Source organism: Heterocephalus glaber, unplaced genomic scaffold (genome assembly GCF_053883595.1).
Source record: "Heterocephalus glaber isolate CG9 unplaced genomic scaffold, H.glaber_assembly_v1.0 deba00001572, whole genome shotgun sequence".
NCBI classification, from domain to species: Eukaryota; Metazoa; Chordata; class Mammalia; order Rodentia; family Bathyergidae; genus Heterocephalus; species Heterocephalus glaber.
In genome coordinates, this window is record NW_028258357.1 from 17,120,322 (window position 1) to 17,136,882 (window position 16,561).

At 34.8% G+C, this 16,561-nt stretch overlaps 1 protein-coding gene across 23 annotated transcripts in view; it reads right to left on the reverse strand.

Moving 5' to 3' along the window:
- The window catches only part of Anks1b (ankyrin repeat and sterile alpha motif domain containing 1B), a 1,083,815-nt gene that overhangs the window by 421,046 nt on the left and 646,208 nt on the right, over positions 1-16,561 (reverse strand). For 19 of the 23 annotated variants that reach the window (XM_087192834.1, XM_087192832.1, XM_087192833.1 and 16 more), the window contains one exon: positions 14,046-14,111. The exons of the other annotated variants lie outside the window; for them this stretch is intronic. In XM_087192834.1, the coding sequence (XP_087048960.1) occupies positions 14,046-14,111 (66 nt within the window). The remainder of the gene's footprint in view (positions 1-14,045; positions 14,112-16,561) is intronic. 23 annotated transcript variants of the gene reach the window in all.

Here is a 16,561-nt window from a genome sequence, read left to right on the forward strand (position 1 = left end):
TCTACTTTATTTTGTATTGGCTTTGACAAAGCTGGGTTTCTGCTGTAAAACTGTTGTGAAAATTAATTGTTCTTATCAAATGTTAACTGACATATAAAATGAATAGCCAAAATAGAAAGGCATGTTCTTGTCATCTAAATAATATAGTTTTAGGCACTATCAGCTTGGTTGTTGATATTTTTAAGAATACAAAGAATGCTTCCTTGACCTTTTAAATGTCTTTTTTTTCTAATATTGTCACATATATAAATATATACCTATATGCTTTGTTCATTTATTTTATATGAAACATGATTAAAAATAACTTTGTATGCAGTTTGTCTAATGGGTCGCAGATAAGTAACCTAGGAGCATTCATGTAGAAAAGAAAAAATAATATTTTTGTAGTCTTTTATATGTTTTAAATAAAATCATAGGAACAAAAATTATAAATTCCTGTGATGGTGAAGTGCTAGTTCAACTACTGATCCCAAACTAACTGTTTCTTCAAATCATTTGTAATCCTTTAAACTCAAGGAGGAATCCTCATATCAGGATAATAAAAATAATACTTTATCATGATAAAAGAAGGCCAAATGTGGAGACAACATAGGTTAGCAATGATATAATAGAGCTTAGATTGTAACATTCAATTATACAACCACAGCAATTCTCTGAATCAGATACACATTACTAGTGGCTAAATTTTATGATAAAAAATGGGTTGAGGGAGGATATAGGCTTAATCTCAGTAGAATTATCTATTTTAAGAAATAAATTCTGAAAAGACAAGGATTGTGTCATCTATCTTGACAAAGAATCTAGAATAGTACCTAGTGTTTACTTTGCTCCCATCCTTCTTGATTTTCATGGCATTCTGTAATAAGGAGGTTGTTTAAGGCCAGGCAACAGCTGACTTAGTATAGCTCCAGGAACTTTTCTAAGTAAAGAGCAAACTTCTAACTGTGTGACAGATGGTAAAACCTTCCTGAAGATCCATTTTTCTTATCTATAGGAGAATTTCTATGAGTACCTACATGACAGGATTTTGAGAGACTTAAATGAGACAGTCAGAATGGTACTTGGTCTGTGCTAAATCCTCAATAAATTTTAACTGCAGTTGCTCCTAATAGTACTAGTATGGCTATTGTTATTTAGGCTTAGCCTCATCATCATTATTTGGCTTGCAGAGTTCTTCATTGTTTGGGCAAACCCTACCTCAACTTCATTCATATTCCTTTCTCTTTGTTGTACTCATCACCTGCCTTGTGACTTCTTGCCTCCCTATTTTCACTCACACTGTCTTCTCTCCCTCTCTACTGTCTTGTGGTCACTATCACCCTTTTTTTCTAAGTTTCATATGGGTTTACTCTATTAACTGTTCAAGGTCCTTCTATCTCCTTCATAAAGCTGTCTAGGATACTCTCATTAGTAATTTCTTCCTGCTCTAAATCCCCATGGTTTGTTAATTATTTGTGCCTTTTACATGCTGCTTTTCACTTTTGATACTGTTTAATATTTATGTACATGTCACATTTTTTGACAAGAGTTTAAGCACTGAGATGATGGAGGCCATGTATTTATATTTCTGTTCCTCACAAAATGCCTAGCAGAAGGCCTTGCATAAAGTAGCTAAACAATATTTTGAAGATGAATGATTACGGGAATCAGACGAATGATTTTTGCTTCAACAGAAAATCCTTCTAGTCAACTGGCCCAAGTAGTGCTTGCTTTTCCAAACAGCTGAATACAGAGGCTCATTGTTGGAGGCATGTTGCTTAGATAAACACAGCTGGTCAAAGGATTCCTTTGATTTTTTCCAAGATTGGGGCTGAGACCTAAATTGGGGCAGGGACTCCTTAAGGGCAAGAGAATTTTTCACTTTTTCACCTTTCTATCACTTTCAGAAAATGAATAGTTACTGATTTGAACAGGACTGGAGGGGTCATAGAATAAGAATTTCCAAGCTGAAAGTATCAGGGCTCAGAACATGATACCCCCAAAGTATGGTATGTATCTAGGCATGTTGAGTACTTTGAACTGAAGTAGGCTGGGGGGCCTTGGAAGCAGGCTTCTGAACTATTCCTGGTCTTTTTCCTTTTCCTCTTTCTCTCAAAGTAAGACATAAAACCTAGGGAGTTCTTTGACTCTCTCCCTTTCCCCCTGAAGGTCTTCATTAGACAGGTATCCCATACCAAGGGGCAAAGGTGTATGGAAGAATCTGAATAAACAGGACTTATCAAATTTCCCCCAGTTTATTATCATCAGCTCAGACCCTTTTTCTAAACATACTTCTACATTTATACATCATTATTACTTCTTCATGGAGCCTAAGTGGAAAAATATGTAGTTTTCCTGGGTCTCATTTCTGAAGGCTCCAGTGTCACATAAAATATGGTTAAATAAGTGTGCTGTGCTTTTCTCTAGTTAACTTCTTTTCTGTTGCAGAACTTTCAGCCATGGACCTTGTGATATATGAGGGAAAATATTACTTTTTCTTCCTGCCAAAAGGAATCTTGGTTTTTAAAGTTCCTAATGACTAATAAAACTTTATAAGTTTTCAGATCAGTGTTCTGTCTCTCTAAATCTCCAACCACCCACTGAAATTGAAATCTATGTTTTATTTCTGTAGACTATTGGTCTAGGATATTTCACCTTTCATTTGGAAAGTGATCAAAGAGAAGTGACTTAGCCTCAAAATGAAAGATGTTTAAATTGCAGGTTAATGAACAAATGCATTTTACTTTGGTTTTACCTTAAATGTATTTACAAAAATTACTCGAAAAAACAAAAAATAAAAGCAAACAAAAAACCCAAAGATAGCCTCCACAAGAGAAAATATTCCTTTTTAGAATAATATTGACAATTTGAAATTTGCAGATTCAAACAAATTTAAATTTTCCAAGAAAGAAAAAGACATTTTGCCCTAGAGAAAGTTTGTTCTAATTATATAAGCTATTTAGAAAGGAAAATGTGGTGATATCTATATCTTAAGGACTTAGAGGTTATGATATGATGATTTTACTACTGCTGTTATGGATGATTTAAATGTCATTAGCCACATAAAAGAAACAGTATGATGAGGAATATTCAACAGTTGGTTTTGGGTCAACACAAGGTTTCCCAAAGAGTTTTAATTTCTGTGATATAATAAAAGGAATATATAAAACAAGGTTCAATGATCAAGGAAGTGTGAGAAGCTCAAAGGCAAAGAAAGTTAAATGAGTTTCTTTTTTATTAGTATATGTTCACACTATGTGATAAATACATTCATTGTGGGGAATTGGTACATATACATATCACATCTTGATCCTTTTTCTTCCTAAATAGATTTATTTAACATAAGTTTTTAAAACTTTGAAGTACTAATATTCAGGATGAATCTCTAAGGATGGTACAGTATTGATGTTTCCTGATCTTATATGGATGAGGACTCCTGACTTTTTTATCAGAGCACCTTGAAGGATGAAAAATTTATGAAGCGCCTTTTAGGAAATTCATGCCTAATAGTATTCAAAGACAGTTAATGGTAAAATTCAATGGAAAATCAAAAGATATAAATAAAACATATAAAATGTCAGATATACAAAGTAAACATTTCTTATAAAATCATATCTAAAAGGAATAATCTTGGAATAAAATGGCTCTTATCATCTTACATGGGTGTTTTCTAAGGAACAAGGAATGATTGTAGATTATTTGGACATTAATTCACCTGTTTAGGATCTGATCATTCAGTAAATAAATGCTCAGTTTTTATCTTCTTTATGGTTAAGCACTATATTCCACACCAAGATAATAAAGATGTTAATAACACAACAACTTTTTCATTTAGGCTACAATCTTGTGATGCTCTAAAGGTACATTCATTGGCAAAACAGTTGAGAAATATGTTAAGAACCTATATCAGTAAGTTATCAGGCCATTAAAGATTAAAGAAATGGGAGATTCATATGAATGAAAAAAGGAAAAGGTTTCATGAGGGTGTAAGACTTGAATTTGACCTATAGGACTAGATGGGATATACAGTTTAGCTATATTTAAACTCAAGTATAGAGTATGTTCAGGATAAATAAAAGATTTAGGGCTCCAAGATCATAGTAGAAAAGTTTCCTGGACCTGGAGTTAAAGATCTGGATTCCAGCCCAGCACCCAGGAGGAGGCTTCCAGGTTGCCGTACCACCACCATCCCCAGCGCAGAGGAGGTGAGCTGCAGGGGCGCTAAGAGCACACATACACACACACACACACACACACACACACACACACCCCGCCCCCGTTGAAATGAGAAGACATGCAAATAAGTCTCAAAACCAGACTTCCAGATCACCTAAAGCAACCCCAAAGGGAAACGAGATGGAACACTGATACTCAACCACCTAGACTCCCTGAACTGGCAATGAAACAGGATTTGGAAAAAATGCAAACAGAAATAATTTCTCAGATAACAGCAGAGATTGTGCTTCTAGTGCAACACATGATTAATAAATCTAGAGAGGACACAGATAAAAAACAGAGGAGCTGAGGAACATGATGGAATCCCAACATAGGAAACAAATGGAATCCATAAAATAGATGCAAACAGATTTCCAGGAGATTAAAAACTCCATTGAAAGTCTATGCAGCAGAATGAACCAATGTGAGAACAGAATTTCAGATATAGAAGATAAGATTGCAATTAGTGACCAGGAAAAAAAATTGCTTTAAAATTGTAAGGGACCATGAGAAATTAATCCAGTATCTGCTAGATGGTGCAAAGAAGAATAACATAAGACTGATTGGAGTCAATGAAGAAACAAGAGAGAGTGCAGATGACATAAAAACACTGTTCACAGAAGTGATGGCAGAAAGCTTCCCAAGCAGGGGAAAAGAACTTGACATACAGATAAGTGAGGCATATAGGACTCCAATTAGCTGTGATTAAAAACATCTACACATAGGCATACAATAGTTAAGATTCCAGAAACCTAACAGAAGAACAAAATTCTACAAGCAGTTAGAGAAAAGAAACAAATCACATGCAAAGGAAATCCCATCAGAATCACAGCAGACTTCTCAACACAAACCCTCAAGGCAAGAAGAGCTTGGAGTGACATATTTCAAGCCCTAAAGGAAAACAGCCTCCAACCCAGATTGATGTACCCTGCAAAATTATCTTTCAAAATCCATGGAGAAATAAGATACTTTCATGACATAGAGCAACTTAGGAACTTCATGGATACCAAACCAGAACTCCAAAAAATTTTAGACCATATCCTAGGAAAAGATAAGGAGGATCACAACCCCAGGAAGCCCAGCAGAATGAATCAGTTGGGTGCAATGAGAAATTAAATGCAAAGGGAGAAAATCCAACAAAAAGAAAAAGTCATGACAATGATAAGTCAGTACGTATCAGTTATAACCGTCAATGTGAATGGTTTCAATTCACCAATCAAAGAAATAGACTGGCAGAATGGGTCAAGAAGCAAGCTCCAACAATATGTTGCATACAAGTAATACATTTAATTCAAAACGAAACTCATAGACTGAAAGTTAAAGGGTGGAAAACAATACTCCATGTGACAGGAACCTGAAAAAAAGTAGGAGTAGCTATCCTCTTTGCAGATCAAGTAGATTTCAAACCAAAATCTAAAACACTTCTGGTCCCAAGAATTTCAGATAAGTGACAGTCAACTTGTATGTACAAATCTATTGTAAACATATGTTTTCATTCCTCTTAAGTAAAAACTTAAGAACAGGACTGTTGGTTTTTAACAGCAATACAAGAAATTTCTATATTGTTTTTCAAAATGGTTTTGTCATTTTACATTCACATTAGCAGTATTAGACAGTTCTAACTGGTTCACACCTAAGCTGACATTTGTTCTTTTAAAACTTTTAACTTCATCTCCCTAATGAGTGTATAATATGATCTTATTGTACAGATTAGTATTTTTCTGATTCTAGTGTTGAACACCTATACTTGCGCTGTACTGGCTATTTATCATCTTCTTGTATCTACTTTTTAGTATATGTGCTGCCGAAGCAAGCACTTGTATCTACTTTTTAATTGGGTTGTCTCTTAATGAGCTGTAAGTGTTCTTCATATATTCTGATCATAGGTTATACGTATTATAAATATGGTCTGTTTAAGGACTACTTTTTATTTTCTTAACGATGTCATTTAAAGTTCTAAATTTTGATAGAATCTCATTTATCAATTTCTTTCTTTTATACATCAAGTTATTTGTATCCTAGGAAATTCTTGCCTACCCTAAATTCATGAACATTTTCCTGAATAATTTCTTCTTAAAGTTTTATATTTTAGTCTTTCATATTTAGGTTCCTAGGTCCTTTCAAGTTATTTTTATGTATGGAAATAAAGGGTTGAGGTTAATTTTTTACATACAGATACCAGGTGTTCTAGTACCATTTGCTGAAAACACTATCTTTTCCTCTGCTCTTGAGTTGAGTTTATGTTATATAAAATATTAATGTTAAATAATCTTTCAAAACTCAGTGGACCATATATATGTGATACTATTTCTAGATTCTGTTTTATTCCAATGATCTATATGTCTTTCCCTACTCCAACACTGTCTTGATTACTGTAGCTTTAGAGGAAGTCTTAAAATTAGGCAATAAATGTCTTCCAACACTGGTTTTTTTTTCTTTTTACATTTCTAGGTCCTTTGTACTCCTACTAACTATTAAATTTCAATATCCAATTTTTCATTTATAGCAAGTATACATAGACCTGAATTTTTATATATACCTTGTGTTTTCTAATCCTGCTAAATTCAAATTCAAGTTCTAGGGGCTCCTAGAGATTTCTTAGTATTTTCTCTGTAGATGACCATTTTATCTACATACAAAGATTTTACTTCTACCTTGTCAATCCTATGCTAATTGTTTCTTTTTATTGCCAGACTATTTTGGTTTGGGCCTATGTTTCAAAGTTTAATGGACAGATGAAGAGTAGGCATATATGCCCTTGTTCCCCACCTTAAGGAGATAGCATTGTATCTTCTCCATTCATATAAGGCATTTTTGCTGGATGTATGGAGTACATGGCTTTGATCTGTTGAGAAGGTTCTGTTCTACTTCTAGTCTCCTGATAGCTTTTACCATGAATAGCTGTGAAATTTAGCCCAATACTTTTTCTCCAACTACTGACAGGATCATATGGCTTTTTCCTCTCCTCTGTTAAAATGATGACTTTTGGGGGTGGATCTTCCAATGCTGAACCAACACTGTCATCTCTATAATAAAACCACTTTCTACCTACTGCCAGATCTGACTTCTAATAGTTTGTTTTGTTAAACAAATTTTTATCTATGTTCATACTTTTTTCTTCTATTATCTTTATCTAGTTTTAGTATTAGCACAATGTTGATTTCCTAAAATGAGGGGAGAAGTGTTCTTTCTTTTTACTGCTTTAAATGCTTGACATAATTTATCAGTTAAAATGTATATGAGCCTTTTGTTGTCATATAGGTAGGTTTTCAAGCTAGGAATATACTTTCTTTAATAGGTGCTATTCAAATTTTGTATGCCCTCCAGAGTCAGTTTCATTAATTTGTCTTCCAAGGTACTTCTTAGAAGTTGTCAAATTTATTTTAAAAAAGATTTTTGTAATATGCTTTCTATATCCTTTTAAATTCTTTAAAATCTGTGTAATGTCCTCCAAATTTTGATATTGTAATTTAAAAAATGTATAATTGAAAAAAAATGTATAATTGATATTGTGTAACGGATGAAAAGGTCTAAAGGAGTAGGGGAAGTGGGAGGGGTAGGGGAAAGGAAAGAAGGGAAAAGAAAAATATGAGAAAAGGAAAAAAATGGAAACAATGTCTTTGCAAATAGGAAAGGGTGGAGGGGACGAAGGAGGGCAGGGAAAAGGAAAAAAAATAAGAACCAAGATCCATCATGTAAAGATACAAGATCCCAATGATGAATGTAACTGTATTTTATACCTAAAATGTACCAATAAACTAAATGGCAAAAAAAAAAAGTTCTGGATTCCAATCTATGATAGCGACTTTCTATGTGACTTATGCGTCAGTTCCTTTTCTGTAGGAATTAAGAGTAATTAAGAGGAATGTTCTCCTAATAAATATTTGTTTCATGAAAGAATAAATAGGTGAATGGAGGTAGCCAGACCTGAATCTCTTCTGCTCTTACAAGCTGTGTGGTGTTAGTAGAATTACTCAGCCACCCTGAGCCTAAGGTTCCTCATCAGTGAAGTAAGGATTAGAATGCATCCTTATGTCTTAAGATTGCTCTGTGGTTAAATGGAAATACTTTCTGTGCAGTAGTTTGCATGGTAATTAGCACATACTTTTCTACATATACATGACTTTTATAAATTGGACAATTCAAGGGCACTCAGTAGATCTAAAAGATAGCAACTGTGTTTATAATAAAAATCAATAGAACAGAAGTAGTAGAGTGTTTAACATGTAGTTATATCCTGAAGTTTTGGGTTCAACAACCATACCAGCAAAGGACAAGAGACACACAAAGCATTCTACGGCATCACTAAAATTGTGGGTTTAGAAGGAAACATGCCTCTGCCTTTGATTCTTCATAAGTACCCTGGATTATTACTATTTTAAATTATGTATAAGAAAAGCAGAACTCAAAAATTACATACAGCAGTCTCTCTAGTGTATGTTAGGCCTCAAAGAAATTAATATAGTGAACTGAAACTTGGGCATTTTATTATTAGGATAGGTATAGCTCAGTGGTGACAACTTCTAGAGTACTGATATATAAATTCTTAGTCCATTTTCTGCAGCTGTCACAGAATACCACAGACTCAGTAATTCATAAACAATAGAAGTTTACATTCTTCATGGTTTTGGAGGCCAGAAAAACTAAGGTCAATGGGCCAAATCTGGCAAAGTTCTTCTTGTTGCATCATAACATGGCAGAAGGCATAACAAGCCAAAAGAGCACGTGTAAGAGGGAGGAAAAGAGGTCAAACACACTCTTTATAGGGAAGGGTGCCACTCCTGCAACTATGGGCCTACCTGTGTGACAATGACATTAATCATTTCTAATCACCTTTTGAAGATTCCACCTCTCAGCACTGGGGATTAAGTTTCCAACACATGAACTTTGGAGGACGCATTTCAACCACAGCATTAATTTAAAACTTCATAAATTGTTTTGTTTTCTATTGACAGTCAATGAGAATGTTGTATGTCATGAGATTATAGCACATGTAGTTGTCTGGGGTGGCATTCTGTGATTCTGAGGACTAATCATTGACTGTGACATGAATTTTATGATTAAAATATTAAAATGTGTGTTCTCTTCCCTTTGTTACAAAGTAAATAAACATAAAGTTACAGTGATTTGAAAATGTCCTCCTTTGATTTCCCTATTATCTTTGACATATTTGGGGGGAGGCTCAGTAAATCAGTAATATATAAATTACCTAGCGAGACTCTACTTGCTTCTCTAGTCCATTAAGCTATTGGCAGCTCATTAACTCAATTATTTATGATTTTAAAATTCACACTATTTGGAAGACATTGTCAGTCTATTTAATATTTTATTAAAGTTATGTTATCTCCTCCTAAAAATTAAGTTAGGTGCATAATTGTTTCTTTCTTTTGAATTTTAGATATAAATTGGCTCATTTCCAACAGTAAACGATTAACCGCTGCACAAGGCATCCTAGAAAGGAGTGCTTATAATATCACATTTTAAATAATCGGAAAATGTATTTAAATATATTTTGCTGAAACTAAAGTGTGACACAAACCATCTGTGAATAACATAACATTACATCTCCTTAAATTCCTTGGGAACATATAGTGATTATAATGGTAAAAATTAATAATTTATTCTAATAATTCTAATAGTTCTATTCCTAATGTCATTACAGATTTTTATCTTTGTTTTTAATATTTAACACAAGAAAGACAATTGAGAACAGTATTTTGGGAAGTTTTATATTATATTTCATAGAAGAATTCCATATGCTATTCCATCTCCTTGCCCAGTACTGCAAGACAGAATTTTTTTCAATTAACTCTTCACTCTTTCCTGTCTTTTGACTTAAAGATAATTTGGCATCAGATGCTGATGTTTCTTTGCAGTTTTCAGATTTGGGTTTTCCTTTGATTCTGTCTACCTTATACCTGGAATAAACCGTAAATATCTTGAATATCCTTATTCCTTGCACATTATAGTTGTAGATACTCTTGGACCTCAGAACATATCCCAAAATATGATTCCTTAGTAATTGAGAAAACTACAGGAGGAAGAAGGTCACCCCTCCCTTTCTCCTCTGAAGCACAATCATAAAAGAATTCTCCACCTACCTCACCTGAAAATAGGTCATGAAGCCCTTGTTCTAGAGGGGCCTTCCCTATAGTCAGAGGACCAAAAGAATCTGAACAAACTGGCCTTGATAAGCCACCTCCAGTCCCTCTTTTTCCAATCATACTTCTACATGACATCTATCCCTCTTCATCAAACTGGAGCATTAAAAACAGCAACACCGAAAGTTCTCAAGTCCTAGTCTTAAACTTCTGACCAGGCCTGACTGCCTAAAATTACCTTCAGCTATAGCACCCCATGATTCAATCACTTTTCAAAAGCCCCACCTATGAGGCTATGAGTGTTCAAGGCTTTGAAGAGTGATCTAGATATAAACCATAGCAATCAATAACAATACCAAAACCAATAAATGCTAGGGAGGATGTGGGAAAAAGGAACTCTTCTATATTTCTGGTGGGCATTGCACAGCCACTATGGAAATCAGTATGGAGGTTCCTCAAAAAACTAAAAATACAGCTACCTTCTGATCCAGCTGCACCACTCCTTGGTGTTCACCTGAAGAAACTGAAGTCAGGGTACTATAGGGATACCGGAATACCAGAGGTTGCAATACAGTTAAGCATAGCTAAGATATGGAACCAGCCTACATGCCCATAAATAGGTGAATGAATAAAGAAATGTGGTATATGTATTCAATGGAGTATTATTCAGTCATAAAAATAATGAATTTTTTTTGTCATTTACAGGAAAATAGATGGATCTGGAAATCACTATGTTGAGTTAAATAGGCCAGATTCAGAAACACAAATGTCACATGTTTCCCTAATATGCAGAATCTAAAAAAGATGACATAGAAGTCAGAAAGGGACCATTATTAGACAAGAGGAAGGGAATAAGGGGTGGGAAATGCGGGTGTAATAGACGATAATTTAGAGATAGGCATGATCAAAGTATGTTGAAGCCCAATGTTTTGTGAAATTAATGGACATTAATAAAGGAAAAAAAGATTGGTTATGTGTTGAGTGGTTTTAAGCTGATGGGTGGGTACATGGGTGTCATAATCCTATTCTCTCTGCTTTTGTACATGTTTGAAATTTTCAATATTGAAAAGTTGTAAATAATTTTGGCAAAAGTGTAGAAGCTTTAAAAACATTTGATTCTTGTAGTGAAGTGCCCTGTCAGGAAAAAAGTGGCATGGCATAATATGGGCTCATACTTTGGTCCCTAAATGCTTTATTTCAATGACCAGTCTTATTTTAATACCTAGCTGGCTAAGTCAATATATGGCAGGGTGGAAACATGTCCTATAGCTTATGAAGAATTTTTAATTTTTCTGATTTTATTGACTTTATGTGCCTCATAAATACAGTATTTAGTCAGATAAGTCTCAGAACTCCAATAATATAATAAATATAAGTTCCTTGTTTATATCAATCTCTTCTGAAAATCTACCATTTTAGCAATTCACCTTTACATTCAAATGTTGATTTGGTCAAAGATGCTGTTTTTGACCCAATCTAGCAAAACATTTCCCAAAGTATTTCAGCAGCACAATCTGTTACATTTTCAATGAGAAAAAAAATTGGCAAGGACTACAGAAGTTGCTTAAGAAAGAACTTCACAGAGAGATGAAGTACAAATGGAAATGCCACAGAAAGTGGAATGTAGGGCAGATTCCTAAGGAGATCACAAAGAAATAGCAAAAGCTTGTAGGAGTTGGGTCAAAAAGGCTCAGCAGGAAACAGGATGCCACATATAAGAAACATGAAAGGAAACAGAAAAAAGAATTCTTTTACTATTTCAGGAACAAAAGAAAGCTAAATGACACACTTTGCTCCTCCAGTAGATGGATAAGGATAAGCTAATGGCTCATAATAGTAAAGATGCATAAGCAGTGCTATTTTTTTCTTAGTATATGTTTACATTTTACATGCATTTTACAATCATCTTGGAGAGTGGGTACATGTACATAATACAACTTGCTTCTTTTTCTTCCCCTTCCCCTTATCACCTTCCCTCCCTCCCTCCTCCTCTAATTTCCCTTTATCCTCCTTAAAATAAAGATGAACTTGAAGTTGAATTATTATAGCATTGATCAGGAGATTAAAAAGTGAATACATAAGAAGAGAAAATATTTTAAAAGTTAACCTAATGTGGTATACCATTAAATGTTGTGATTTGTATGCAAGGATAAATACTTTCCACCTGTGGAATATTATGCAGCTAATAAAAATACTACTTTCAAGAATAAAAAGGGAATTATTTACAATGTAACAAAGTGAAAACTGCAAGATCATATTATTCTCTGGAATGGTATAACCAAATTGTTAACAGTAGTTATTGCTGGTGATATTGTTAGCAATTTTTATTTTCTTTATCTACTTATTTATTGGATGTTTTACAATGGGAATTATTTACTCTTATACTCAGATTTAACAATAAAATATCTAAAGTACAACTCAGTCTTCAAGAGTTCAACTCCTATCTTCCCATTTAAATAACTCATTAAATTTCTGATAATTATCAATTTGTTATCTCAAATGAATGCATTTTGCTTTTACTTCTTGGCTTTTGATGTGACTTTTGACCACTCTATGCTGAAATTCTCTGCTCCTTTGGCCTAGCTCAGTGATGGTGAACCTTTTAAGAGACCCAGTGCCCAAACTGCAACCCAAAAATCCACTTATTTATTGCAATTAAACCTGAATAATGAGGTGTTAGTTCAGAATAAACAACTCCTACATTAACATCTTTTGTCTTAAAAGAAAAACACAGTAACACGCGTGCAATGGGTTTGCCACCACTGGCCTAGCTGCTATAATTTAATCACCCATCAGCTCTTACCTGAACAATTACAGTGGTTTTCTGCCTTCTCCACAAGCTGTTCTATATATTACCATTAGGGCAAATCTGAACACATCGCTCTATTGCTTTTGCCCCTTTGAAGACTATTCACAAATTTAGGGTAAGTTACCCAGAACTTTCAGTTGCAAGTGATCCCCAGAAAAGCAAAGGACAGCTTTTAGGGGATTTAAATAATACTCTTGGATCTGTAGTTCTTACCTGTTCTCTTTTAAGTCGTTACATCCTTTATAAGTAGATGAATCTCCTTTTAGTGACAGGGCTATAAGCTAATATCAAGCTTATAATCCTACTTAGCAACCCCCAAATAAGAGACAGATTCAAGGCAACACTTCTGGTTGAATAATATGACCACATTTTAGATGAATTACTAAGCCCAAGAGAGTAGGCCTGGGTCATAGGTCCAATCCAGACAGACAGGTTCTGTAGTCTAACTGGTAGCCTGCCTAGAACCCACAGACCAAGGGCAAGTTCCTCAAAAGAAACCAGGGACACTTTATAAAAGAAAGGGGCAAGGAATGATGGAAAAACAAACATCCATATACAAGTTAATATCCAAACTTCTTATCCCAACTCATGCATTCTTGGACTGGCCCATGACTACTTTCTTAGCCTGACTTTTTGCCTTTTACTCCCAAGAACTCTATACTCTAACCACTCTTGGGTCTTTTCTGAATAAGCCCCTGTCCCAGGCAGAATAGTGGTTTCCAAAAAGATCGATGTCCTAAGCCTAGGAACCTATGAATATGCTACTTTATGTGACAAAAGGTTCACTGCAGACATGACTAAGGATAAGGACTCCAAAATGGGGAAGTTATTCTGGATTATCGAGGTAGGCCCACTCTAATCATATGAGCCCCGAAAAGCAGAGAACCTCTCCCAGATTCCTAGAACCAGAGAGATGGCAGCATAAGAAGACATTGACCTACCATTGTTGGCTTTGAAGATGGAGGAATGAAGCCACAGATCAAAGAATGTGGAAAAGGCTCTAGAAGCTGGAAAAGGAAAGGAAATGGACTTTACCCCGGAGCTTCCAACAAATCATACAATTCTGCTGACATTTCGATTTTAACTCAGAGAGACTTATGTCTATCTTAGATCTGTTATAGAACTGAAAGACAGTAAATCTGTACTGTGTTAGCCACCAAGTCTATGGTAAATTATTACAGCAGTAACAAAAAACTAGTACGTAAGTTATACTGTGACACACTTTCTTGCTTCGGTACATTTTGGTTACTCCATGCAAAATATCTTTTTAGTGACTTATTCCATCCAATTTCAGCCTGTTGGGTGAAGGCCTACCATTTTCCAAGACACAATTCAGTGTTACCTCTTCTTTGAAGGGTCCTTGGCATCGGTGCTGAGGAAGACGTGAGTACTTTCTCCCTAAGGCCTCACTGCACTCTAGGTATTGTTCCCTATGTAGTTTAAATGCTGTATTGAAATTATCTCAGAATAGATGTATTTGTTCCATGATATTATACACTTATTTTATCCCAGAGACACCACAGGTCAAACCATGTTAGGTATTTAGTACATTAAAAAAAAATTGTCTGTGAATGCATGAAAACTCATTGCATTGGTTACTTGCTTTACAATTTACAGGTACATGAGAAAGAGTTGTGTTGGGACTCAGAATATTATGCTCCAAAATATGTGGCTTTGGACTTCAAACTGAGGGCCTCTGGGGAGAAGCTAAGGCAGAGAAGGGCTCCTCTGAAGTTTCCTTGTCTGCCTACAGATGGGCGCTGCCAAAGAGGGACACAGATGCTTTCAATCTTCCTATTGAAAGTTTATTAACTTAGGAAGATTAAACTCAAATCACAGAGGAAGAGACTGAAAAATCAACATCATACCTAGAGTCCACAGATACTTTGTCTCAGGACACTGTCTGTTCTCTGGGTTCATTTGTCTCTCCTAAAAATCATTTACTACCCCTACAAAGTTACCTCTAGTCTCCTACTCTATCCTCCCATGATGAGGCAACTTATGCTTCAATCATTTGGGCCTTTTTTGAGTTTCATATTTTATATAGTTCCCCCACACATATGCACAGTAATAAATTTCAATGCCTTCTTTCTCTCCTGCTAATTTGCCTATTGTCAGTTTGTTTCACCAGATTCAATTACCAAACCTTCTGAAGGAAGATTTGAACTTCTCTCTTGTTTAAAGTTGAAAAATATCCAATATATTTTAGAAAGAGAAAATGAAAATAGCACTATAGCTTTAACTTCTCTCACCAGAAACGTTAGAAAACAATGAGTAGTACGATAAATTTCAAATAGCTTAAAGATAGCAGGCACATTTTTATTAGACACAAATCTTGTCTAAATCAATCCCTAAATAATAATCTATTTCAATGATTGCACTAGTAAGTATTGGGATAAGAACTTGTTGTAACCCCTCTTTGCTGATGTGACCAAGCTTTGGATTAAATCCTACACATAAATGAACTTGGAAAAGAGGGTCTTCTCTCTAATCTTAATAATTTATAATATTATCAACTCAATTTTGGTCAATACACTTATGTAAATCCAGACTGCAAAACAGACCTCAAATAATTCCTGCCTCCTGATTTTCACTCCCTTAAAGTCTCCTCTGATATTGAAGAGGGAAAACCTATGTGACCAATAGGACTTTGCAAATGTAAGAATGCGTGATTTTTTTTCAGACCAGGTCATAAATGGAATTGCTAATTCAACCTCACTCCTTAACTGCTAGTTCTAGGGGAAGATAGCTGCCAGGTTTTGAGAATACTGAAGGAGGCCTGGGGAGGGCTCATTAGAGAAGAAATGAAGTATTTTTTTTAAATGGAAGAGTATTAATTTTCAAATTAATATATACATTGAATGTTTTTATGTTGTCTTAAATTTTTATTAGACTTCTTTTCAGTTTTTGATGAGTCAGGTTATTTTCATTGGTGAGTATATTTATTCATTCCAGTTTTATTTATTAGTACGCGCTTGCAGTACAGGTATAGAACACATCTTCACTCTTTTTCACCCTGATTCCCTCCCACCCACTTCAGCTCTTGGTACCCTTCTCTTTTACAAAAGCTCTGTCTCCCTATTCCCCAAGGTCTATCTTTTATTTTGCTTTTTATTTATATCTTGGGTTTCTCATATAAGAAAAACCATGTGATAGTTAAGGTGTGCATCTGATTTATTTCACTTAACACTATGGATTCAAGGTGCATGCTTATCTTTCTTTATGGCACAAACAAATCTCCTAGTCACAAACTTTCAGATAATGTATCCCTGGTCACTTTTTGACTGCAACCTCACAAGAGACCTCCAATAATAACTATTCAGCTGGGCCACTCTTAAATTCCAGATTTACAGAAACAGTGAGAAATAAATAAAAGTTTACTACTGTTTTCAGCCATTAAGGGTTCTTCCTGGTTTGCTTGTTTTGCTTTGTTTTTGTTTTGTTGGTGGTGTTCCTG